The 27683-nt window shown below is 33.4% G+C and overlaps 1 protein-coding gene across 1 annotated transcript in view; it reads right to left on the bottom strand.

Annotated features, from left to right (window-relative positions):
• The window catches only part of LOC149411796 (zwei Ig domain protein zig-8-like), a 63226-nt gene that overhangs the window by 5556 nt on the left and 29987 nt on the right, over positions 1-27683 (bottom strand). The window contains exons 2-6 of the mRNA XM_089646244.1: positions 20449-20551; positions 20284-20363; positions 17717-17853; positions 15335-15494; positions 2317-2453 (exon numbers count right to left, since the gene is read on the bottom strand). Coding sequence (XP_089502370.1) covers positions 2317-2453; positions 15335-15494; positions 17717-17853; positions 20284-20363; positions 20449-20551 — 617 coding nt within the window. The remainder of the gene's footprint in view (positions 1-2316; positions 2454-15334; positions 15495-17716; positions 17854-20283; positions 20364-20448; positions 20552-27683) is intronic.

Here is a 27683-nt window from a genome sequence, read left to right as displayed (position 1 = left end):
AAGTTCACGTAGACTCTCTCCAACATCGCTCTATATCATAGGGGTGAAAACGGAGATCCATATGTGAAATTCGCCTTACCGAACAATCACTGAGGCAAAGTGCAGCAGCATGTTTCCGGGCAGATCGAGTCGGACTGCGAAGAAAGGCTTGTGGAACGCGTTCAACATTTTCAGGAGTTCGAACTGTTCGCAGAGCTCCTCTTGGTCTTCTGTTGATCAGTTCACCATGCCTGCAAAGTGATTCAACCCAGCGAAGGATGGTGTTTCGAGAGGGAACAGCTCTATTCCGATGAATGTTGAAGTGGCGACGAAACTCACGATGTACGACGGTAACTGACTCATTACTTCGGACGAAACAATCATAGGCGAATACGCGGTGCTCCACCGTCCACGGCTCCATCACGACAACTGGTAATAATGCTAGGAACTAAAGAGTCAAGCGGCACCCCCCTCACCTCTCTCGTAGACGGAGAGGGAGAGTACTACCCATCTCAAAAACGTCCGTCCTCTCTGCCGCACCCTGTACATCAATGGATTTAGGATTTAGCCAGCCGAGGAATCGAATTCACTACGCCCGAGTGGGACCCAAACGCGATGTCAACTCAGCCACCGACCGGTGCCATAATTTAATGAAAAATATCGAAATGTTTCAAAAATCATTTGTTTTTTTGTCAGGATACAAAGCATGATAAAAAATAAAAACTTTAAGAAACTACGTTTATAATTAATTAAATTTTAAAAATATATTCACGATGCCAACGCCTGTGACTAAATGCATTAAGGCCAATTTAAACTTTGATTAGTTAATAACTGATTAGTGTTCGTAACTGCATAAATAATTTGTTAACATTTTATTTTATTTATTACGTAACTTTTTTTAATAAATATATACACATCCACATTTGTTTTTAACTGTGCTACCCATCTCACTTGAGAAATCCATTCCGTGGGTGTATTCCATCCATTCAGGTGGGGAGCAGTCATTACAGTTTTACGAGTAATTGAAGTGCATAATATAGTGTAATCAAGCGACATAAAGAAAGTAATGGCGCACGTAGATAACAATTAAATGATAAATTGTTGTACACAAATTATCAAAGCATACAGGGAACAATTTTTCAATTAATTGTATTTTGAAGGTGAATACAGGATTTTTTACTTCTTATAAATAAAATGATCAGTGAGACGTAATTTTACGAGCATTTGTTTAAATTATTATCTAAATCCAAAGAATACATCTGTTCTTTAAATTATTGATACTTAATTTGTAATAACTCGCACTATATACTCGCACTTGTAATAACTCGCACTATATGCTCGCACTTGTAATAACTCGCACTATATGCTCGCACTTGTAATAACTCGCACTATATGCTCGCACTTGTAATAACTTGCACTATATGCTCGCACTTGTAATAACTTGCACTTGTAATAACTCGCACTACATACTCGCGCTTGCTACAAATCAATTTGTAAATCGGCCTTTAGTTTATATAATGTAATAATGTATTTGTTTTAACTGAATCTTTTTCAATTCGACAACTGAGTAGATTTTTCAAAGCTGATTAGCTCGCGACGAAAATAATGTCATTTGCAAAAAACGTACTTGTTTATCTAGAAGTTTCTATATGAAAAAAAAACTTTGCGAATATTATCATCATAACAGAGATCGCACCATATTTCTCGAGTTTTTTGTACAGAAATTTAAATCAAAATACGGAGTGCAATCTCAAAAAAATGTAATAATATTCATATTTATTACAAATTAGATATTCTCATCGTTTGTGTTTTTCTAGTTAATCAGTTTTTCAGGATCAGATTATAAAAGTAATTTTCCTCTTGTTCTGAACGTCAAATGTGCAAAATTTCATCACCAAGCATACAAATTTTGCATTAAGGGATGGAAAAAGGGGGCGGTGGTGATTTTTCTAAATCTCATATAGACAGTGTTGTTTTGAAGGTTGACCAGTTGGTTGAAGGTTGTGTGCAAAATTTCAAAATAAAATGATATGAAATGAAACTGTAGATTTGTATACAAATCAAACACACACAGTCACTCTTATTTACATAAATGTATAGTTCGACAGATCCGAAATAAATACATAATATTATTATTAACTTAGCAGCCTATCGAGAAAATTCAAACAGAAAAATATTTTCCAATTTAACTTAGAGCTCAAGTTTTGAGAGTTTTTCTGTTACAAGTAATCATCACGTAACAGATTACCTGTTTTATAGTTAAGCTCGATCCGACAACATTATTTGTAAATATGACAACAAACACAAACAAACTAATTTAAAGGATAGATTACTAACCATTGAGGACGTGAACATTGACAGTTGCCTGCAGTCCCTTCCTGATAAAACATGTGTATCTCCCGGCGTCGCCAGAGGTCAATCTGGCCACCTGTAGAGTGCTGTCAGCTCCACCAGGTACAGATTCTATCTTCACACTGTAGAAAAAAAAAATTATATTAATCTTACATACTTCATATATCTTCATGATCCAATAGTCAATCTCTTCTAAACAAAATATGTTCGATATAATTTATAAAGGCGAAGCATTACGTAGTAATGTAAAATCTTGTGTTTTTGGTTTTAAAATTTGATCGCTTGTAAATATTTTAGATGCTTAAATTAAATACTGCGAGTAGAATAATTACCCATTGAAAAAAAAAATTGATAAGTCTACAATAAAACGACATTAAAGTTCAAAATCTTCTACTTACAAATCAATTTTCGATTAAGGTTTTATTCTCAACACATAAACACGCTACAAGGTTCACAGAAAACTTATTAATTCCAAAAGCAAACAAAACTATTTTTCAAAAAGGACCACACTACATGGCCATTAAAGTATATAACAACCTTCCACGTAGCATCAAACAAATAACCGACATAATTAAATTTAAATCAACACTAAAAACCTTTATTTTAAACAAATGTCACTACACCTTAAATGAATACCTTACATAAATTAAATACCTCTGTTTTTTTATTTTTTATTTACATGTATTTGTTAACATGTAATTGTTGGGTTATGTAATATAATGTGTATTTGTTGGGTAAGCTGGAAGAAATAGGATGTAACCTATATGCTATACCCTTTGTACTCTTTTTGTGCAATAAATATTTTTTTGAATTTTATAAAATGTGAAAAATTTAGTTCTTTAGAAAATAATTTTAAAACATTTTAATATTTGTGCCCGAACGTTGCAAAATAAAATAAAACACATTTTGGCTATGTTTCTTTACTAGCATAAATAAAAACATGCGGCTGGTGTTAACTGGAAATTTAAACCTAATCGCCATCTACATAAGGAATGTTATTGTTAGCGGCCCGATCCCAAATGTTACACGACGTGGTGCATCGCCTTAAAAGAATTACTCTCAAATATCTCACGTACAAAATTCATTACGTATAAAAGACGTTCCGTCCAAAAGATATTTCGCCCAACATGCGTCAGGCGTCAGGCACGTCTTTTCTGAGAAATAATATCGTTCAAGCTATTTTGATTGGACTAATAGTATTCTGGGTAGGTTTTTATTGAACTAAACTGTATAATTTAAGCTTAATGTGAATTCTATTTTTGTAAGGCGTCTTTGAAGTGTTTTCTCACAAAAAATGAGGTGTGCAAAAAAATATATTTCGTAAATACCCACATCATAAAGTGTTTCGAATCGGTTCCTAAATATACGGGTGATAGATACTCGCAGTATTGTTTAGGTGAAACAGAAATTTGAAAAGTGTAACTGGTATACTGTTTAATAGTTTTTTTTAAGATCGGGAGTATTCAATAAATGCTTTGGTTCATCAAAGATTACGAGTACCTTATTACCGTAAGATAATTACAATGAATATCTTACAGGATATAACGTCCGTTCTTTTAGAGACCATGGGTAATACTTTTGGGATCTGGTAAGGAGACAATGAAAGATGTGTTACAGCGTTTATTTTGAGTCAGTAGAGTTGCGCAGTTAGGAGATGACTCTGGATCGATGAGGATGACACCAGGTGTAGACGGCAATGACGTGGTCAAGGCGCAGTGTCGTCAGTGAGTCAACACCGCGTTGGTGGAGACCGGACTCGTAGATGTGTTCAGCACTGATGAAGGCGTGGAGTCTTACGGGTATTCCAGTGTGAACGAGGTAGCCGAATGTGCAATGGACCTGGTCGGCAGATGTACGGGAGACGCAGGCCGGCGACGACGCTGCGGGGCCGAGGCGCAGTCCAGTGAAGTGGTCGCTGGGTCTAGGCGCTTGAGGTCAGCGCTGGCCAGGAATGATAGCCGGGGCCAGGACGCTGATGTGATCCCGAGGAGTCCATAATGATTTGTAGTCCATGCAGAGCCGGGTGTAGGTGCTGGTCCTGTAGAGGCGCGGTGAAGAAACAGCGGGGCGCGATGCGGGGGAAACTCCTCAGTACGCAGCGCTCGCTTGTTGGTCACTCGTAAAACTGCTAATTAATGACTGACTGAGTAAATATTGACGCGCCTCATTATATAGCCGCGCGATGCGTCGAGAACATTTCAGATCTGTAGGTAGGAACGCAGAAGGCTCGCATTGCGTCTATAGTGTTCCCGATAAATGCGTTTTGCATTGGCGATTGTTCCAAAATATTCTCGTAGCATTGCTACAATTCTAATAAGAGAAGCAAATGGAACTGAGCTGGCTACCTAGGGATCGGCTAGCATCTGCTGTAATGCCGACATGCTGTCTCTGTCATGTGGCATATGTACGGCCATCTAAGGAAATACCATAAAACAAATTAGTTGGATGATAATAACTTAGATCTACAACACTCTACCGACATCTAGTGGGCGGTATCGAAACTATAACCAAATGACAAAACTACAAAAAAGTTTGGTCGGTGTTCAGTGATCTTCAAGTTAAAAGCCTTTTAACCCTTAATTCACCAGCTAAAATGCCAAGCGCCCCGCCATTCGCCTGCTGACACTATTTTTGTAATAACTTGCAATAATACTCTGATAATACTTATTTTTAGCAAATTCTACCGTCTTACCAGATAATGAGTTTATTTATTTTACGTAAAAACCTAATATATCTATGAAATTTAGGTTCCCCAGGATAGCTATTTATGTTCAGAGATTTTTTTTTAACATCTTAATTATAAAAAAATATTGTAGTACTATTATATTTTCCAGGTCAATAAGCGTTTTTCACAAAATTTTATTTTTTTTATTTTTTTTATTGAAATATATAAACAAAGTTACAATTTAATGACAATATAAACACCAATATTTCAATCACTCTCCTAATAAAGCAGCTGCTTGTGTTTAGGAGAGGACAACGAAATATTTTTACATTTGTTTAAATTAAACTAAAAATATTTGTAATTTAACAAAAATAACAATAAAAGTAATAAAAATATTGGTTAGTTAATAGATGAATATTGAAGACAATATTAGTGATTCTTAAACGAAAATCTGAAACAGAAAAATCAGAAAAAGAAACGGTCACATCTGGGACCAGATGGTGGGACCTGGTCCCAGATGTGACCGTTTCTTTTTCTGATTTTTCTGTTTCAGATTTTCGTTTAAGAATCACTAATATTGTCTTCAATATTTAAATATTACAATTTGAGGTTTTACTCAATAAAAAATATTCCGAAAAATAATAGTTAATAGATGATTCAAAGAATTGAAAAGGCAAAAACATATTTCTAAACAATAAGTAAAGTTATGAGGTGGTACAAGAGTATTTAAATTTTTTTTTTTAAAATATTTTTCGTAGTTTTCTTCCGATCGTATATCAAGGGGTAATTTATTAAATAATTTTACACCCTTGAATATATAGTGATGCTGTGCTGTTGTGGTTCGTGCTAGTGGCACGGTTAGTCCTCCAACAGATATTATTCTTTTGCTAATATTCAATTGTGGTAAATTATTTTTACTAAAGAAATCTTTATGTATTTGTAGAAGTGCAATTTTGTCATAAATTTTTGTAAGTGGGGGAACCGGGAAATCTTGAAAAACATTTATAGTTGGGTAGTAATATGGCTTTTTTAAGATGATTTTTATTAATATTTTTTGAATAGTTTCCAATGGGAGTAGGGATGATTTATATGCACCCCCCCCAAGCCACGATTCCATATTGTAGTACAGAGTGCGCAAGTGCATAATAAATAACTTTTAGTATTTTTAATGATACAATATTTTTTAGTCTAAAAAATATTTAGATCAGTTTTCTCATTCTGTCTACTGTGGAATTTATTTGACTTTTCCATTTGATGTTATTATCAATAATTATTCCAAGATATTTTACTTCTTCTTTACTACTAATGTTTACACAGTTTAAGTTACAGGGCGCGATTCTAAGGAGGCAATTTCTTTCATGAATTTTTATGTTTAGATTTACATTTGAGATATTCCCTGTTAGGCTATAAGGTATAAAATGGGTTTTTTCGACATTTAGTGTCAATAAGTTTTCGTCAAACCATAGTTTAACGATATTTATGGCATTATTAGCTGATACTTCGACCTCATTCCAAGAATTTCCTTCAATAGTTATCACTGTATCATCTGCGTAAGATATAATGTTTCCAATGATTGGGAGTTCAAAAAGTTCATTTACATATAATATAAATAGTAAAGGTCCCAAAACAGTTCCTTGTGGAATTCCAAAATCTATATTTTCTATTTCACTTAATTCGTTGTTTACTTTAACCTGTTGAGTTCTTTGATAGAGATAACTTTTTAACCATGTTTTAGCTTTGCCAGTAATTCCTATATTATTTACTTTATTAATTAATTTTGAATGTGAGACACTATCAAAAGCTTTACGGAGGTCAATGAATATACTTAAGCACTTTTTGCCTCTATCTAATGTTTTGTAAATAAGCTTAGTTAATTCTGCAATTGCGTCTTATGTGGTAAGTTTATGTCTGAAACCGTATTGACTAGGGTTAATACATTTTTGGTTATCTGTATAATCAGTAATTTGTTTTTTTATTACTTTTTCGTGTATTTTTGCAATGTTGGATGATAAGGATATTGGGCGGTAATTGTTTACTTCTTTTGAATCTCCGGATTTATATACTGGGATTATAATGGCTTTTTTGTAGTTAGACGGGAATATTCCGTATTTAGTACTTACATTAATTATATGCGTAATCGGTTTGGTTAGAAAATTGCAGTATTTTTTCAAGATTTCTGTAGTTATACCGTCGTATTCTGGCGCACTACCATTTTTTATAATGGCATTGAAAATGGAAAATTTGAAAATTGAAAATGCATCATGGAAAACATGATTGTATTATGTTTTCAGTATTTTTTTCTGTAGTCGGTTTAAAAATTGAAAGATTGCTATTTGTTATTTTATCTTCATGTATGTCATCAGGTTGATAATTTTGGTCAATTTTATATGCAAGTTTTTGACCGACGGTAGCGAAAAATTTGTTGAAAATATTTGCGCACATTTTTGGTTCACATTTGGTTCCATTATTGTTTATGACATTTATTGTAGACTTATTTTTATTACTTTTATTCACTATTTCATTTAAAGTGTTCCATGTTTTTTTAGGGTTTTCCTTTGTGAAGATTATTTTTTCCCTGTAATATTTTTCTTTTGTGTCTTTGATAATTTTAATGAGTTTGTTCCGGAATATTTTGTAATCGTTTTTTACTTGGCTATTGGTAGGGTTTTTTTTTGTATCTATGAAAAGTTTTTCTTTTTTCCGGATAGATATGAGTAATCCTTGCGTAATCCATGGTTTGATTTTCCTTAATTTAGAACTAGGTTGATTATTTACAAAGGTTGTACAGTCTGCGATATGAGCATTTAAAGTTTCTTCAAAGAAGTTTGCGCACATGTCTGGGTTTTGACAATTTAGTATTGAGGACCAAGATTCGTTACTTAATTAATTATTTAATTTTACATTGTTCAATTTGGAAATTATGTTAATATTTTTTCTAGAGTCATTTAATCCTAAGTTTTTATTTAAATCATAAATACAAATATTTGTATGGTGATCTGTAATATCATTTTTCCATATAATAGATTTAATTTTTTCTGTGTGTTTAATATTGCTCCATATGTGGTCCAGGCATGATGGCGATTGGTTTGCAAATTCTCTTGTGTAATTATTTACACATGATATAAAGTTCATTTCACTCATAGCATTTATATAATCTATTTTATTTTTACAGTGGTTATTTGAACCAATATTAATATTTAAATCACCTATTACGATACAATTTAGATGGTTTTTGTTACATAGTATTTTTTTTTAATTCTTCTATAAATAAAGACACATCAGAGCTGTGTGTTCGATATATTGCGATTATATTGAATGGCATATTATTTAAAACAAAATTTAATGACAAACAGTTTGCTTTGCATATGTGTATTTCGGTAATATTGACATCAGTAAATTTTTCTTTAGCGTATACTACAATTCCACTATTTTTATTAATCTGATAATTTGTATTGTAATTTTTGTAGTTTGGGATGATTGGTATTTTTATGCTTGCATGTATGTGCGCCTCGGATAGTATTATGAAATCTGGCTGTAAACATAATGTATTTAGGGATACCAGAAGTTCATCCATGTTTTTATTTATACTTCTAATGTTTAGGTGCAAGATTGTTAGTCTATGTATTATATTGTCATAGATCCTATTGCATTCACTAGCTGTTTCACCTACGTATTCTTCTATATTTAGATTTTTATCAATTTCGCTTAAGTTAAAATTTTCCATTGCATTTATTTAGGTGTGATAAAATATGTATATATAATTCTACGAGGAAATGAATAAGTAATAATGCTCATAATTAGTGTAACACTATTCTTGCTCGATTTCAGTTCATATCTAAAATTGTAGGTTTTGATTTTTTCTATAAGATTTATTTTATGTTTAGATAATACTCGGAGACATAGTGAGTGTTTGTTTAATTGACAGCAAAAATTAATTTGATTAGTTATTCTTTTTATAATAATTACAAAAAAAATAGCTTGTGTAAGAATATATCAATAGTGCAAGTGAACATATAGTGTAGAGATTTATTGCATATAGAATATTGGCAGCATGATATATGGGTTAGTAATGTATATAATAATAATTTTGACAAATTAATATATCTATAATTAGACTTTAGTATTCTATAATTTACTAGCGTTCGATAAACGTAGTTGTGGATTGTTGTTGTATTATCTATTTTCTGGTAGGAGTATACAAATGTAGAACGTAGATGTAATGTATTGTAAAAATAAATATAAAAGTGTAGTATGTAGAGATGTTTTATCATTAAGAAAATATTTAGGTTTTTTATCTTCAATATAGAGAATGATTTAAATTTTTTGGTTTTAAATACATATATCCTGACTTTAAAGTATGTAGAATGATGAAAGATTTGTCGGTTTTTTAATGTATAGACTATAGAATTATTATTTTTTATATTTTGTGGATATTCAAAACTACATGCGTATTTGTAAGACATTGAGAATAGACATGAGATATTTTTATAGACATCTTTAAAATTTATAACAATATTCCAAATTTTGTTGCGTAAGAGCGAGTATTTTTTTGTAATATTGACAGTTAGTTTGATTATGGACATTTTTTTTAATTGTTAGTATCTTGAGGCTTTATATATATTAAATATTTACAAAATATAAATTATTTTGAGGCTTTACTAAAATATTAACCGCACTATGACTTTTGAAAATGAAAATTTTGAAATAAAATTTGCGACACGCTTTTCACAGAAAAAAAACAATGTTTTGCAAGTTAAAATTATAGTTAGATACATTTTGTCATTTTGGCCAAAACAAATATCTTAGTATGCAATGAGCACTTTAGAAGGTTCAAAATATCATAAAATTGAGGCAAGTGCGGCGAGTTCCTAACAAATCCGCCACGGATTCGCTGGCATTACAAGGGTTAAAGTGCATTTATGGTGAAATATTATGTTTTTACGACATTATTTATAAATTTATAAAATTACATTTTTTCTCAAAGTAGTCATACATGATTCAGATTATAATGTCAGAACTTGTAAAATAATATTATATGGAAACAAATAATAAAACGCAAGGGAAAAGGACATTTTATTGAAAAAATAGTATACATATTATTATATAAAACATAATAGAAATAAAAATTAAATTGAAAAGTAATAAATGTACGCAAATTTATACCAATTTCAAAAGTCAAAGTTTTTAACGCTGTTCAATCGTGGTGGGTACTTTTATCTAGGAGAGTACATGTTTACGGTTACATTTGAATTTAGTGAAATTTTTAATTTTTAAACAGTTTTAGAAACTCATGTATTCTTTAAATAAAGCTCACCCCCTCGCGTTATTATTTTTATTAAAAAATCTAATTCACAAACCGGCCATCAAAGTTACACCAAAGGTATGAAGATTTAATTAAGAAGGATTTAACACCATTAATCAGTATCCTGGCTCACGCTTCTTGCTTCATCCACATTCATATATAATATTTTGTAATGTCTATTATTCTGAATCTTGACATGACCTTCATCTTCGAGGCTTCTGATATTCCTTTCTTCATTTATCCTCCATACGAATACAAATCGCATTATCGTATCTTTCGTAACTTCATTAATTACCTATTGTTAGAATTCTTTTCGGACCTTTCATTTAATGGATCTCCACATATTATATTATGCTCTTGAATCCGTATCTACTAAATTCATTACATTTTGGTTCTTACTCGACTAATTTCATTATTTACTCTCATATCTCGATAAAGATGTTAGTCGACTTGTAGGCAAACTTATACAGGGTGTCCGGTGGTAAAGTGCAGTAACTTCGGGAGGTGATTCTACGTGATCGTAGGAGTAAAAAAGATAAATAACTTTTTCTGAAATTCCAACTTTTAGATGTACTTTTAAGCTAATAACGAAAAATTTCTCCGACGTGCCTAGACGGCATTTTTTTCGTCGTTGCCAAATCTACATCCCGCGCCCCCCCGGTAACTAATCCTCGCTACCCCCGGCACCCGAATTCAGTCGATCAGCTGGTAAACTGTCCCCCGCACCCCCTCCTGCACCCCCCGCTATTAGTAAATCGTGCTTTGAATGTAATGTGTCACAAAATTTGACGGGCGGAGTAAACAACTTTGAAAATTTAATTTATCTAAGAATTTTTGAATTCGTTCACTAGATTTATTGTTTGTTCTCTGCGAACTTTTCATTTGGTTTGAATTTTTGACAGATGTGAAGAGAACCCCGTACAATTTAGATGTCGGTACGTGTTTTAGAGGTATAATGGTTATGGTGCTGATTTTATCAAAATCAAATTTTATAATATTCTTATTATTATTATAATTTACAAGTACAAGTATATTACATTGGATTTATTAATATAGGCGTTGTACATTATAATGATTTATGATCAATAAGATGGATCAAGGAAAAAAATATTTATGAGATGTAATATTTTTGGTATGCCTCGTTATTCTGCTGTGTCATTCGTGTGGAAAACGTTCTTTTTTTTTAAAATGATTTTCGGCTATGTAATCATTGTTTTTTCTCACCTATAAAATTATGTCCCGTCTTTCCGGTTTATAAAAAAAGGTCTGATTTTTCGGATAGAAATTTTCAAAAAATCCCCAGGGTTTCAAAAATACGATTAAAAAAATAATAATAATACAGAATGTCTTAGAATATTTTCCTTAACCGGAAAAAAAAAATAAAAAATATGATGCAAGTGGCCTATTAGTAAAAAGCGATGAAATTAGTTAAGTGTTCAATGAGTTATTAATATTTTTTATAATAAAAAGTGTAACGTGATTTTAGTGCAGTTCTCTTTTTGAATTTGGTAAAATATCAAAACATACGGCGAACTCTGTGTTGTTATTGTTTACAATTCACATGCGGTTTCCATGGATACGCGCCACTCACAAATATGCAACGTTGCCACGTTCACACTTGCGAATTTATCGGGTAAGTTTGCACCTACACTATGGCTTTTTAGCAGGTATGTCTTTTTGTATGAAAAATAAAAAATTGGAATTTCGGAAAAAGTTATTTATCTTTTTTACTCCTACGATCATGTAGAATCCCCCCACGAAGTTACTGCACTTTACCTCCGGACACCCTGTATAGTGAGCTAACTGGCTCGATAAACAAATAACATTTTGGTCGATGGCATTGTCAAATGTTATGGACGACTAATTCACGATATTATTGTTACGAACCTTTAACGTGTCAATATTGATAATTTAAAGGCGTTCATACCAGAGACCCACACAGTTAGTATTAGAATTCCGTTGCGGACTGCTGGCGTTGATTGCTTTCAAAATTTTAAGCAAACCACACGTAACCAAAACTAACCGATTATTCAATTTGCTTCCGAGCTTAAAACTTTCGTAAACAAAGTCTGTTTTACAATTAATAAAACTTGGTTTTTCATACAAAACAGCAGTTTGCTTACTTAAAATTAATCAAGGGAATATTAAAACTCTGACCAAAGTTTGCAAATACAATTACACCATTTCCCAGAAACTTTGTTTTCCTCACAATCCAGCTTTAATTTAAATTTGAAACCATTTCAAACTTATTTATTGCAGTGGGCACTTTTTTAATCAAGCATCTTATTAAGTAAACAATATTAGATTGCATTAGTTTGTGAGTAAGATTAATGTTTCTAATATCGTCTTGATATGAGGTGTCGAGAAGGATTCGTCATATTACGAAGATAATAAACAATGCGTCGTTGTTCTCTTATATGAATTAATTTGTTTAGTTCGCTTTACTAAAAGTTAATATTAAAATTATCACTGCAGAAATGCACAATTGTAAAAAAATGTCTTACAAAAAGCCAAACAAAATATTTCCAAAATGTAGAAATTCACATACGCACACTTTTCGGTGCAGGCGCAAAAAGGGGAAATTAATAATGAACTTTCACAAGGCCGGCCCTGTATAGGCGCAATTGCAACATTTCGCTCCGGGCGCCGACTTGGAAATACGCCTGATCCAAGGAGCCAAGGCTAACTAACCATCCCGCCGTTTCCCCGCAGGGGTAGGCAGAGAAGACGGACTGCCAAACAACTCGGTCTTCGCAAACACTTCTTGCCTCATTCAGATTCATACATACTCTTCTATTATTCTGACTCTTGGCATAGCCCGACTCAAGTATCTGATTCACTTGATCGTGCCACGTCTTCCTCGGGCGTCACCGACTTCTGCTACCATTCACATTCGCATCACATATTCTCCTTACCATGTAAGCGTCCCTTTCTTAATCTTACTCATTATGCTTACATCGGCCTTGCACTCTTTGCGGATCTCCACATTCCTCAAATGGGCGATGACAATAGTTGAGGTTTTTACAAGCGCAAGGCGCCGTTTGGTGCAAGGCCGGTCCTGGTATTTCAGTCAACAGACAGTAACGACGCTCCTTTCTGCTGACTGAGAAGTTTGTACTACAGGGGGCCTAGAATAACTATAATGAAGCAATATCGGTAGTATAAAAATAGCTTTCGATATTTGTTTATCGATATCTGTTAAAAATGTATGAACCATTAGCAAAGTTCACCACCAGTTACTTTACAGGCTCCTGCATAGCACCTAGCGGTCAGAGGTAAAACTAGGGCTAACAGATAAAACAGATGTTTTGCCTTATCAACAGTGGCGGCTCGTGACTTTTGGGTGTAGTAGAGTGCTAATATTCAAAAATGGCATTTCTGATGTTGTTATAGCTGAAAACGATTATTTATTTTTTTTAGAAAATCGATTTTTTGTATGAAGATTTTCAGGAAATTTCAGTATAGCCGTGCGCCGCACGGAATTCCTGAAAATCTTAATACAAAAAATTAATTTTTCGAAAAAAAAATTAAAAATCGTTTTCAGCTACAACAACATCAATAATGCCATTTTTTGTAATATTAGCACTCTAGTAACCTAAAAGTCACGAACCGCCACTGCTTATCAATTGGCTTTTCTTTGACAGTGTTTGTTTACAATTAGCTTGTCAATGTGTTTTACTTGGTTAGATTATAAAAGCCTCGCCGACTGGATTCCTCCTTCTTCTCTCCTAAGAAATAGTAAAAAGCAGTCATTATGGTCTACAGACCATTAGTAAAAGTGTTTTGTCCGGGTCGGGAATAATTTAACTCTTTGTAATATTAAATAAAGTGAAATGCAGTTTTGTGCAGTAAAAACAAAAAAAACCATGCGTCTGAAATTGAAGACTTCATCAAGCCCAAATAAATCTTAACAATATCCCTAGCATGACTAATGATCGATAAATTAATCAATGACCGGAAAAAGGCTGACGAAATTTAAAAGTGTAAGATGCGTGTTAAATGTGAAAGAACGATAACGACATGTATCTAACTATTTGTAAGAGTCAAATTTATTATGCATTATAAAATTCGATTTGTCTTATTATTTTAAACATTTTTAATTGTTGTTTTTTTTTAATGGTCGTTAACCATTAGCCGTGATATTTTATATATATAGATTCAGATCTGCCAGTATTGAGCAAAAAGTAGTCTTTGTAAGTTGATATACCCACAAAAATTTTGCAGTGATCTTTAAAATGTAAATAAGCTTATCTAAGGAGCGAACGGGCTCGGTATGGCTCTTGATTGATTCTTGATAAATAATAACGCCTTTACAACAAAACACTTTGTCATTATGACTTAAAACTCTTCAGAAACTAATCTTAAATCTGAAACTTAAAATAATTAGAAACGTGTGCATATGACGGCCTGGAGGACAGCGTCTTCTCAAGATCTCAAAGTCGCTCTGTGGCTAGAAACCTAACTGCTTGCGCACCATGGTTGTGAAACCGTAGAACCATAAATAATCCACTTGCATAGGACCGATTCCTTGTACCTACTACTGACATCTGTCAGATAAGTATATACTGTTAGCGGCTTATTTTAATATTGGCGCTACAGTAGTTTGGTTCGATCTTATGTGACCAGAGGTGCGCTCTGTCAGCCAATAGGGAAACTACTCCAGCTAATGTGCGTATCGGCCGGTAAAGAAGGGATTGACGCCCGGGAACAGGCGGTCCCGGGCCAAAGGCCAACAGCCAACAGCTGGGATTTCAAACTGCGCATAACCTGCGAAATAACCTCACTGAATATTGGATGTTATTATTGCCGTAGGCCGTAAAGAAGAGCGTTTTATTGTTGCTATATAACAATACATATCTCTAAGATCTATCTACAATGGAGCCATTTATGTCTCGTGCCTCTAACTATAACAGTAAAATAATGATATAGTTACAGTCGGTGTCAACTTTTAATAGTCGTGCTCGTGTTGTTGATTATGGACTTTTATCGCATTAATGCTGTCTTTCATGCTAAGGAACCTGGATTTTTGGTTTTACCTGATTCCTCCTCTCTCGGTGTCATCGTTGAGTACCCTGTCCTTGTGCAGCCAACTGACGGTGGTGGCGACCAGGTGCCTCACGCGACACCCCAGCGCCAGCGTTGAGTTCATCTCGTAGTACTTGTCCGCCACCCCCTCGAGAATGCCCAACTCTGGAGCTGCGAAACAATAAAAATAATATATGTGAGGAAAATAATATATAAGCCGATAATCATTTGTCTTACTCAATAAACTGGCTACAAGTGGATTCTCCATGAGACTACTCTCCTTTTTTGTTCTCGCAGACAGGAAACAGTTTGTTTCTCATGGACTATTCTAATCTATAAATTTTAGACGTTTAGGAGTTAACTGATCATATAAAATTAATGGGTTCTTATTTAGGTCCACTCCTCTTTTCCATTTTTATTAACGATATTTCAGAAGTAATTCTGTACTAAAGGTTTCTTCTTTTTAACCTCTGATTACCTTAAACCTTTCTTAGAAATACTAACTTTAAAAATTGCAACCAACTCCAGTCAGACATTGATAGAATTGTTCACTAAAAACTTTTGATTTTTTTTCTATTTGCTTTTTTTTGGATTGTCGCAAGATTCTTCTCGAACTAAACGCAATCTAGATACTTATATAAATAAATCCATTTTTATTTTAATGAGTGACATCTATTGAGTTTTCGGCAAGTCTAAGATGGATATGTTTGTTTTTAGTATTAATGAATAAAACCTCGGCAAGGTTAAGGTCCTTTGTTTGATTCCTAGATGCGGCCGTAACTTTTCTGTTTCAATTTTTCCGTTGAGAATCGCTAATATTGTCTTCACTGTGTAAATATTACAATTGAGGTTTTACTAATTAAGTCTCATATTTTTATTTAATTTCTTAGTAAGGAGGAGACTTGAAAGTGGGTCGGTAATTTGGAGTCCACACCAGTTAAAGCATTCTCTCATATTGAAGAGTTCAGAAAAAAATCCTTAGAGTTTCTTTACATGAGGGTGCATGGCTACTACCCGTGGCTCTATCGTATCGACTTTTTTTTGAGTATCGTCGGAATGAAAAATCTACGTGTCAGAACTGGCCACTTTAGTGTTCTTTCAGTGGGTATGGCGAACTCTACAAGTTGGTTCGAGTTTCCCTGAAAAGATAAAAATATATTTACATACATATCATATCATGTACATAATATAATATGTACTCCACACTGGAGGCTCAGAGGGAAATATTTTCTCTCAAGGAGTAAATCGTCTTTGGGAATTCTGTGCGGAGGGACTTTTGGAGAAGTGAACCCTTATCTAGAAACTTATAATACGTTTTCTACATAGAATTTATACCAATATTTATATCAACATGTCAACGGATTGCGGCACAACCGTGTCTTCTTCAGGGAAAACATCAAAGAACTGTAAGTACTTTTAATAGGTTTATATATTATAAAGTATGGTTAGCTTCCTTAATTATCCAATTCTTGTTGTTATAACTGTTTCGTTTCATAATGTTTCGTATCAAATTTTTTAAAGCCTTTTTAAGTTTTACCAGAACGTAAAGATAAGCTTTCTGTCGGTGATATTCTTGTAAGCTTATTTATGTTAAACCAGAAAATCTCTCCTTTCAGAATATTCTTTACGTAAATACTTACTTGAATAATCTTAAGCATCAGCATACCTACAATTGACATAATATATCTATAAATATAATAAATCTATAAATAGTTTAATATTTTTTATGTTTACGTGGAAAGAGAGAGAGAGAGAGTAAATATTATAAATGAACGCAAATTTTATTGTTTAATTTGTAAAACTCCATTTTAATTTAAAGTTTTTCTTTTATGTATTCAATAATTCAAGTAACAAAAAAACAGATTATTTATAGAATATTTCTGCTGTGTAATTATCTCTACATATGACAGCTGTTTCGCCTTCTGAAAGTATTATCTAACTGTGGTAAGACCACTTACATATAGAGTATATATTTATATTCATTTCCACGTTGGTACTAACAATGAAAAACAAATTGATTTTATTTTTATTACCTACGCCATATAAAGTAGCGTGTTTTCAAAGAATAATTTAGATGACTTAGGGGTTTATAAGTTTTTTGTGGAAACCAAAAAAAGTCCCAACTGCACGGATCCAGTGGGATTATGGCTACTACAGTAGGATGAGATACTGACAGTATCTGAGTGATGGAAACGTCACATGAAATAGCTTTAGCCGTATTTCTTTGCTAACTAGATCTGAATCACTCCCTTCAATCATACAACGTGTCATAGTCTCACTGGCTTCAGAAATTTAGGACCATTCAAATTGTTGTGAGATAACGTATAGCAAAAAAGTGTAAAAATATTGAAATATTTACTTGTTGATTTTGTAACAATTGGTAAATAACTTACCATGGACGTAAAGGTGATGTCTTGATATGATGGGTGGATGGGTGCTGAGTTGGCACTCATACGTGCCTGAGTCTGACGAAACAGCATCACGTAGCACCAATCTCCAGGTGTTCGGTTCCAAGTAATCTATTGAAAATCTAAACACACAAACAAATAGTATAATCAAAATAAAATATCGATGAAATCGTTGTCCTGAAATGTCATTTGACAAAATAAGGGTAAAGGTCTTAAATCGGTAGAAGTCAATTCAGATTTTTATAAAGTACCTTTGAATGGTTCTGTAATTCTAAGTGGGTATCTCCAACATGGTTCGAATATTTCGTGAAATCAATCACAATTCTTTGTTTTTACTGACCAAATATGTCTTTCGCACAAATGAATTTAATAATGGATAGTAGTTTATCCAAATTATTGAGACGAGAATTGAAACTACTTGTTTATAAGAAATAATTTAAATATTTGCTTATTAAATGTATAAAGTATCATAACAAAAGTTTTTGATACTAATCAATCTGAATGAAAATCATGAAACATAAAAAAAACATTACATTATAATACATGCAATTCGCTAGCCGCGGTTACGAAAAATAAACGCCGTTTTCTAGATTTATGCCATTTATGAGTGATATTTTGAAAATCAGCTAAGATTTATGGTCTGAAAATGATTCAATAAAAAATCATCAAAAAGGAACATTTGCAATAATAACATCATATTTGCTGGCAAATGCGAGCCTCGGGGCCGATCAATGAACGCTATTTTCCATGGCTCCACTTCACCGATTTGACTCCGATCTTGGATTACGGATTAGATTGATGGACTGAACACGATTCAATGAAAAAATCAGCCGCAATATTTTCAAGAATAAAAAACCAAATTTACTGACAAAATGCGAGAGGCCGTTTTTTTCTGGATCTGTGCCGCATATGGAAGCGATAATTTTGATTTCGACTAAGATTGACTGGACTAATCTCGTAAATTTATCAGATCGCAGAAAAATCTGTGATCTATTAATATTATATAAAATAATTCACTCGGTCCTGGATACACCTGATTTAGTAGAACTAATACGATTTCATTGCCCTGGTCGCGCTAACAATAGACTGACTCTACCGTTCTACTATAATAACACACATACATTATCACATTATTACTCACCAATCAGTCGATTACACATTTTGGGAAATGAATATGCTAACATCGGCGACATTTATTTCTTAAAATTAGCGCAATATAAACATGCACTCAAAAATTATTTTTCCATAATGTAACTTTATATACGCAATATGGACATGTTGAAATGAAATGATGATATTTCTCATTGTTCTTTTTTTGTTATTTTTGGTTGTGATACACAAAATAATTGTATGTTTTTTTTAAGTTTAAAACTACTATTATGTAATGATATTATTTTTATTACTTTTGTACTCTATTATATGTTTAATTATAAAAGGCTGTATGGCCGTTTATGTATTTAAAATTTAAAAAAATATACTACGGTTTCATACTACCACAACACACAGACTTTCCCCCGCAAGGAGAACATTCTTGCAAATATAAAGGGATGTAATTACTTTTAGAAGTATACCTTGCCGGCGATATAGAGAAAACAATCGTGTTTGGATTAGTTGTCTTTAGTATACCAGGTCTAGTCATATCATCAGAAATGAGAACATACTTTAACACTTCCGAAGATGTTTGCTCAGTAAATGCATTAATGCCAAAACCGTCTAGAGTACAAACACACAAAGATAACTGAAAAAGTCTATTATTTTTATAAGCAATAATTGTTCGCCTGAAACACTCATCCACATTGAAAAAATCTCCTGATAAAAAATACATGACGCCAACGGGACTCGAACCCGTGTCCATTCGATTTCCGGTCGAAAGCTCTGACCACTGAGCTATGGGGGCTTATTTCTTACCCGAGAAAATATTCAATATATGCTAGTGTTTCATTCAACAATTACTGCTTTTTACATTTTTTCACCTGAGAACAACCAACTTTATTTTAAAAATAAAGTTGGTTGTTCTCAGGTGAAAAAATGTAAAAAGCAGTAATTGTTGAATGAAACACTAGCATATATTGAATATTTTCTCGGGTAAGAAATAAGCCCCCATAGCTCAGTGGTCAGAGCTTTCGACCGGAAATCGAATGGACACGGGTTCGAGTCCCGTTGGCGTCATGTTTTTTTTATCAGGAGATTTTTTCAATGTGGATGAGTGTTTCAGGCGAACAATTATTGCTTATAAAAATAATTGTTATCCTTTGTGCTATGCATAAATAAAATCTTGTCTTTAAAACATTAATTTATCAAAAAAAATAATAAATGAAAAAGTCTATGTTAATCTCAAAACGCCAGGGTGATTTTGTTGGCCAAGTAGAACAACTAGCACTGATGACGATGATCTTTGAAAAAGAATGGTGTTCTTGTGTGGAAAAATGTATCAATGACGTATAAAGTTAGGACTTGAAATAATTAACAACCGGTTTCGGATGAATGCGAGTTACAAAGAAAGGAAAATCTTTGACCAAAGCGGTCTTTCGAACGGATTTTAATGTTTTTACCTTGGATCGGAGGTGTAAGCTTGCAGTCCTATTGTTAAAATATCTATTTGGTCATTTCCTTTTCTTCTGACCCACGAAACCTGCAAAAAATATTTTCAATATATTACTTCATTCCACAAAAATAGCTGCTTCATTAAAAAATGCAATTATTTTTTTATGTCTTACAAGTTTTTCTCTCAGTGAAGAAACCCTGCAATCTAAATTGGCACTTTCTTCGGTGTCTAATGTTATGTTACTACTGGAAGATTCAATCCTTGGTGCTCCAAACCTACAAAACACATTAACATATTAAACATCTAATTACAGCAAACACCTTCGTTCCTAATTGCTGTGCTGAATAGCGCATCTTATCATTATTTTACTAAAGTAAAACTAAAGCCTCGCCGCTTCTTGTGGCTTGTTTAAGTGGGTTTCAAGAGCAGATGTGAAACCGTATAACGGATAAGTTACAATATTTCATACCTCTCTTCTTTGAAAACTATGTGGGTAGAGAGACCTGGAGTAAATACACCCCTTTCTCCATTCTCACTGGCTGAAAAGTTTTAAATTTCGAACTCTCGAGGTTTTAGCTTAAGATTTTAAATGAGTTTTGTTTTTAGTATATTTCCTTGATAAACACAAAATACACAATTTCCTAAAATCTACTCAAGTCATGGAACTTGTATTGTGTTTTGGAGACATGAAATAATAATAATAATAATTGGATAATTTGTAGAGCGCCGTTTTTGTGAAAAATCACCTCAAGGGCGCTGTACAATTTATTTCCTAGGATCTACATTTATTGACATTTCTAACTAGTAAGCCACACGTCACACCATTCCTCGCAGTGGCAGGCAGAGTGAAATGTCTTCAAACAGCTCTTTCTTAACACACAAACATTGCTTTCCTTTACATACCCTCTTGTTAAATTATTGATTCACTTAATCTTGCCTTGTCTAGCAATTTGCCTTGCCTTTCATAATATTAAATTGTCCTAAATTCTTCATCCATCCACTCTACATAATATTCAAACAGTCTAAGAAACCCTTTCTTAATATTATTAATACTCTTACAACGGTATTACACATATGCCTTATGATCTTACTTTTGCTTGCAGTTTACATTCGTACCTAATTCCTCCGTGAGTTCATTTCACGAGTTTTTAAATTTTTATATCAATTTTTGTTGTTGTTCTACAGTGAAATTATGAACGAGTGGCTCGAGCAGAGGCGATGATGGTCTGGTGCAGGGGCGATATGTGTTCGACAACCTTAAGCCTGTATCGAGGTAACTTATTTCGTTTTATATATTTTCTTTGTGATTCGAATACCATTTCAGAAAGTTTTGCATTGGATTTATGTAAATGATAGCAGGTGGAGTCCATGAACTTAATCTCAGTTTATCTAACAAATGGAAAAATGTTCTCTGTGTGAACATGTAAACTTGGCCAACCGGACAAATCCACAAAAGCAGACATTTTATAAATAGTTACAAGCTCTTTCTTTGCATTGGACTCTAAGGAATTGAACGTCCAAACCTATCAAGATAGCTTATCGCGGAGGTGGTATTTCCTAGAAGTGACTGCTGATTCCAAAAAGCGAGGACGTGCTTCACGATCGAACCTATAACTATCTACAATTGGGCTCTGATAAAAGACACTGCGAAACTGTTTGAATTGTTGTCGCAAGAGGGAGGAGTCAGCAAAGCACGATTTAAGCTCCCGAAGTAACATTTATGCTTTTGTCAAAATTTTGGATTAAGAGTCACAATTCACAATATTATAGGAAGGCCTTTGGATTCTATGTATTTGAAACTTACTAGTGGATACCCCGCAATGCTTCGCTTTTGCTCTTGCCTTTCTCGGGCGCCTCCGACTTTTTCCATCATTCACTACTGTATACCACAATGTTACTGTTAAAAAACTACATTACATGGACTTTAATTCGACTCCGTATCTCATTACGATGCAGAGATATTGCGTTAATTATTCCTCATGCAGCCTCGACTACTTCTAACATTTAAAGATTCTAACTTCTACCATTTCTAAACACTCTTGGCACTAGTAAAAACAAACTTTGAAATTTTCAGAGATATCGTTTATCTACTTTTCGAGTTTTGCGAGCACAAACATATTGAAGTTAAAATTTGTGGTATGTATTTTTTTTTGTTCTCGACAGCAGCACCACTTATCGAGTCCAAAACTATAATCCTATATTTCAAGCTGGAACCAACCATTCACAAAATTTCATCAAAATCGGTAGGGTGGTTTCGGAGATTAGCGTGTACGAACACAGTGACACGTGATTTTTACATATTAAGATTATGTATTGGGAAAAATGATAGTTTACCTGTCATTCCGATGCTGGTGTTTATTAAGATTAGCATGTGTATCAAATATATAGTTGAGCATTGGCGAATCTGTTCTGCTTAAAGCCTGAATTTCTGTTTTATCAGTTCTCGTTGGACCTACAATATGTTCTCCGGATGCACTTAAACTTTTGAAAGGGTTTTTAATTTCACTTTTATTATTAAAGTTAGAGAGAATGAGGTCAACTGACCCTAATGACTTTAATGTTTCATTTTTTTTGCTGACTCTTATTCTTGTTCTGTTCAAAATTTGTTGTTCTTTTATAACTTGAGAGAGAGACACCAAAGCCACTTTAACACTAGTTTTGTCTTGATGTTCTTTGATCACTTCTTCAATACGCATTTCACTGTTTTTTACGGTTTCATTAAAATTTTCTGTTATCATTATCTCATTTACAATGCCTGTGGTAAAATTATTGACTTCTTTTGAAGTCGGAAAGATATTTTCAAAAGTTTCATTAAAAGTGTTTACTAAAGAATCAGTTCTTTTCGTCTTGTTTCCAATGTTTTTGAGATGTATATTTTGTTCCATTCGAAATTTCGCCGAGTTATCAGTGCCATTGTTTCTAAACTTTGTAATTAAATCATCTACTGATGTTTTTTTATTCACGAGTACTATTGTAAAATTATTTCCGTTAGTTAAATTCAGAACACGCATTATATTTGAAATATTGTTTTGTTTATTTGAGGTTCGATTAAATATGATATTATTATCTTGTTGAAAACTTGTAGTGGGCTCTTTTTCACCAACTTCGAAATTGTTGTTCAATTTAATTAAATGGTTTATCAGGTCAACGGGTTTTGTTAAATTTTCATGTATATTTTTTTTGTTATGTTGGATGAATGTAGTAATATTTTGGAATTTTTTCTTTTGTTTTGCATTCAATATAATTTTAACTGTTAAAGGCAAGTTATTTGATGAAATTGTTGGTTTAAGTTCTCTGTATTTAGATGATATTTTTCCATTAACATCCTGAGTGGATTCGGTTGTTGATTCTGAAAATAAAACATAAAATCAGATATATATAATAAGACATAGCAGAGATGAGTAGTGTACTAACATAGACGTAAAAAAATACTATTGCAAAGGATAATTGACTCTCTCTTTGTGTCGCCAAAGCTCTGGAGACGGTGATACTGAACCTTTGAGTATTTCTAAATACTAATAGGAGCAATTGAAGCAAGATGCTTCTGGCAGTTTGTGTGAGCTTTTTGTTTGCCACTAAGGGTACGTATACATTTGAGAACCGAGACGCGAACCGCACCACGAATTACGGGAAAAGAACGAATCAACTGCAAGTGGAGTTTCTCGTTATTTGCGGTTGCTTCGTTTCCTTCCCATAAGTTGAGGTTCAGTTCGGCAGTTCGGCTCGCGGATGTATACGTAGCATAACACTAACTAACTACACTAGTTTATTGTCTTGGCATCCTCTAACACTTAACACCTATCCAAAATAAATTATATTCATTAATATTTTGCGCTGCATGGGGATTGAACTCGCATCCTCCTAATTTTCGATGTAAGTTATGACCAAACTGGCGGTTACATAATGAATGGCGGTTAATGATGAATGAAACTTTAGCACGAATGGAATTATTTGTATTTATAGCGTGAATGTCTACAAAGCATATAAAAAAATACTATAGTATAAAGTTTATATAACTTGTTTTGCTTACCGGGCATTGAAGCTCCCTCTATGATAAGTGCCACGAGTAGGAAGGGCAGCGATCTCATGCTGCAGTAGTTCCTTTATCCCTTTCGACTTCTTCACATGCTTCTGGTACTTCAATGGTTTTGATTAACATCTGCACTCTTCCAACTTTCTGCTTTCCTAATACTTCAAATTTATTTCAAAGTCGTATCGTTTGACTTCATCTGCAACAAAATATGTTGTTGGAATGAACACGATCAAAATAAAGATGTAAAATCTGAAGTTTCTCATAGCTTTTTTGGACACTAAGGATGGGTTGTTTCAAAAATTTTGAATGATTCATCAAATTTTGAAGTTCATTTTCAAATTCTGGGAAGGTTCTATTCGAGTTCTGTTATTATATCATTATTGTTCAGTAATTTAAAAAAACTTAAATAATAACAGAATTTGAATAGAACCTTCACAGAACTTGAAAATAAACTTTGAAATTTGATGAATTGTTCAAATTCTCTGAAACTACACATCCTTAGAATTTGAGGAAAATACAAGTTACATTTACGAAATCTACCTCAATTTTTAATTAAAATTGGTTCAGTTTTATCAAAGTTCAAAATCTCTCAAGCCAAGCCAGCTTGGTACAGACTCCTTTCTTCATTTATATCTTCAGTTCAGTATCTTCTGTTACTCTGACACTTGACGTGGTTCGCCTCAAATATTTGAACCATTCATTCGTGCAATGTCTTCCTCGGTAGTCATATCGTGTCAGTGTTTGCACTCAGATCAATTCAGATTTTATGAAATTCTACAATGGCGGCACTTTTGAAATAACATCATCCTAAACTTAACATCAAAATAAAAAGACAGGAAATCTTTGAGTTTTGGTTTATGTGTTGTGAAGGTTGAAGATGTGTTTGAAGTTGATGAAAATAAAAATATATAATCTTTTTATAATAGGCTTTTTTGTTTACGGGGATAAACCAGCCGTGATAAATTTTAAGCCACACGAGTGATTCACAACACAATTGGTAAAGATTATTTAAGAGAGCGAAAGGTATCTTGATTAGCGCGTTAAAATTTGTGAAAAGACTGACTGACATTTATACATAATATAGTCGCGTTACCTTCTCGCATCAACCAACTCTTCCAGTAGGTTCCAGGACGCTAGCGCTTGGTAATAGGTACTAGAGTAGTACCTACATAGTACCCGTCCGTGTCGAGCAGTGGCAGTGGAATATTTTGAAAGCTATGGACGATACCAATGAACTGCCACTGAATTTACCAATAAATTTATAGAAAAAAAACAATTTAATTTAAAAAAAAAATTACACTAAAGTTTAGTCAGCAAAGCTTGTACAAGATTATGACTTGTGTGATAATTACAGTAAGTTATAAATAAAGCACCGGGAATAAATAGGAGGTACAAGAATAGTGTCACAGTATTCACAATCCTCCTCAATAGGATTTGTTGTTCTGAGGCAGCCTCTAGTTTTTATATTTTTGTATTTAGTTTATAATTATCTCTACATTTCTTGATAATGTTTGCAAATTGATTGTTTGTCAATTCTCTGTTGTTATTTTTTGTTTGATTTGGTAGAGCATTATAATATTTTATTGTTGTAACATAAAATTTAATTTTGCTCTGTTCGAAAAACGTATTTAAACTTGGAATAACCAGTATATTTTGCCTTATTGTCCTGGTTGAGTATTCGTGTTGGGCATTGTGAGTATTAAGATATGTTTTTTTAAAGATTAGATAAATATTTTTTTCAACAAAGTTTCTAAATATTTGATTTACTTTCGTTACAGAACTTTCAGAATTATCTTAATTGAATGTGGCCTAGTGTTTGATACACGGTTTGATATAAGTTCTGAAGACTAAAATCCAGACATCATTAACGAAACATAATAATTTTACGAAATACCGATACACGTGCTTTGTTTAAATAACAATTAAGTGTGAACACGTACGTACTCGTATTTTAATTGTATTTTGAATTTCCGTACACTCCAGCGATCCAATCATGCAGGATTTTCAAATTGTTAAAAGTTTCCTGACGCGGAAAACATATTGTTCAAACAAATAATGATGGTTTCCTGTTACTATTCCGCAGAGACATTGGTTTTCCAACCTTGTTACCAATTATTAATGACGGGAGAAGTCTTTTGATTTATCCTTTGAAACCGAAATCAATTTACTTGCTTGAAAATTTTGTAATATAAACTTCTAGAAATGATTACTGATCCGTTCCGTTCTAGAAATACAAATCATATATGACGTAATATGATTTTGAATGAAAATACTAATACATGAGTAATTTTAAATCGTCGTTATTGTGAAACATAATACATCATTTCAAGTGAGCTAAAAATCTAAGCTAAGAAAAATCTTAAAATTATTTAATGCTATTCCGGTATTGCGCAATCTCCTATTCTAGATACTTTCAACATTTCCCTGGTGGACGACCAACATTCATAATCGAAATGTCGCTTGAAATGGCTTTGATCGTGTTTGGTGAAAAATCTGAATAGCAATTTACTTTACAACTCTTCCTTCCTTCATATTTTTCTCCTCCCAACTTCCTTCTGCCTCACAATTAGGAATGTCATAGTCTCATTGGTTCCGGACAGTTGGGAACAGTTGGAACTCTTTAACCAAAAAACCAAACCTTACAAATGTTCCTCTATTTTTACTGCGCTGTTTGGCCGACCGCATCAATGTTGTATAAATTATAGGAGGTTAGGTTAAGAAGGGCAAGCTCAATGCGATATAAAGCTCCTCGATACAGCCATGCAAAAAGGATCAGCTTTGGCAGGGCCGTAAATCCATACACAGAAATTTTGCCGAGTACCTACACATTTGAGCGGGTGCCAGGTTTCTATACATACGCTCGTTGTTTGTGATATTCAACTTACCCTAGGAAGTAATTAAACTTATCGTATGGCGAATTCCCAACGAGGGTGACGCGTCGGGCCACGTTGCTAAATTCAATCGCTCCGTTGGTTTACTGTTCGGAGGTTCTGGTTGCAGCGAAGCTTGCTTCTGTTGTTAAAGGATCGTCATTGGTACCTCTTTATTGTGTCATCTTTATACGGCCATAAACTAAGTCCTTTTAATACACCTTTTCCTCTGGATAATAATTATTAGATATATTAGTAATGTCCAATAATATACAGGGTGCAGCAAGACAGAGAGTGCAGTTTTGAAGGGCCGGTACATACCGTGTGGTGGGTGTAGGAACCTGGAAGGGGTCTCATTGTGTCGGGAGGGTCGTGCCGTTTTCAGTCATTACCATGATTTGGTCCCGATAATACCGGGGCTTCGTCATCCCCATTTCTTGGAAATGGCCGTAATTTCGTCACCACTCAGCGGCCCTTTCGTGTGCAATTTGCGTCTTCGGTGCA

The sequence above is a fragment of the Hesperophylax consimilis genome, chromosome 24, assembly GCF_061612785.1.
Source record: "Hesperophylax consimilis isolate HC1 chromosome 24, BYU_Hcon_1.0, whole genome shotgun sequence".
Lineage (NCBI taxonomy): Eukaryota > Metazoa > Arthropoda > Insecta > Trichoptera > Limnephilidae > Hesperophylax > Hesperophylax consimilis.
The sequence above is the reverse complement of the archived record's forward strand: the minus strand, read 5'-3'. Positions and strand labels throughout refer to the sequence as shown.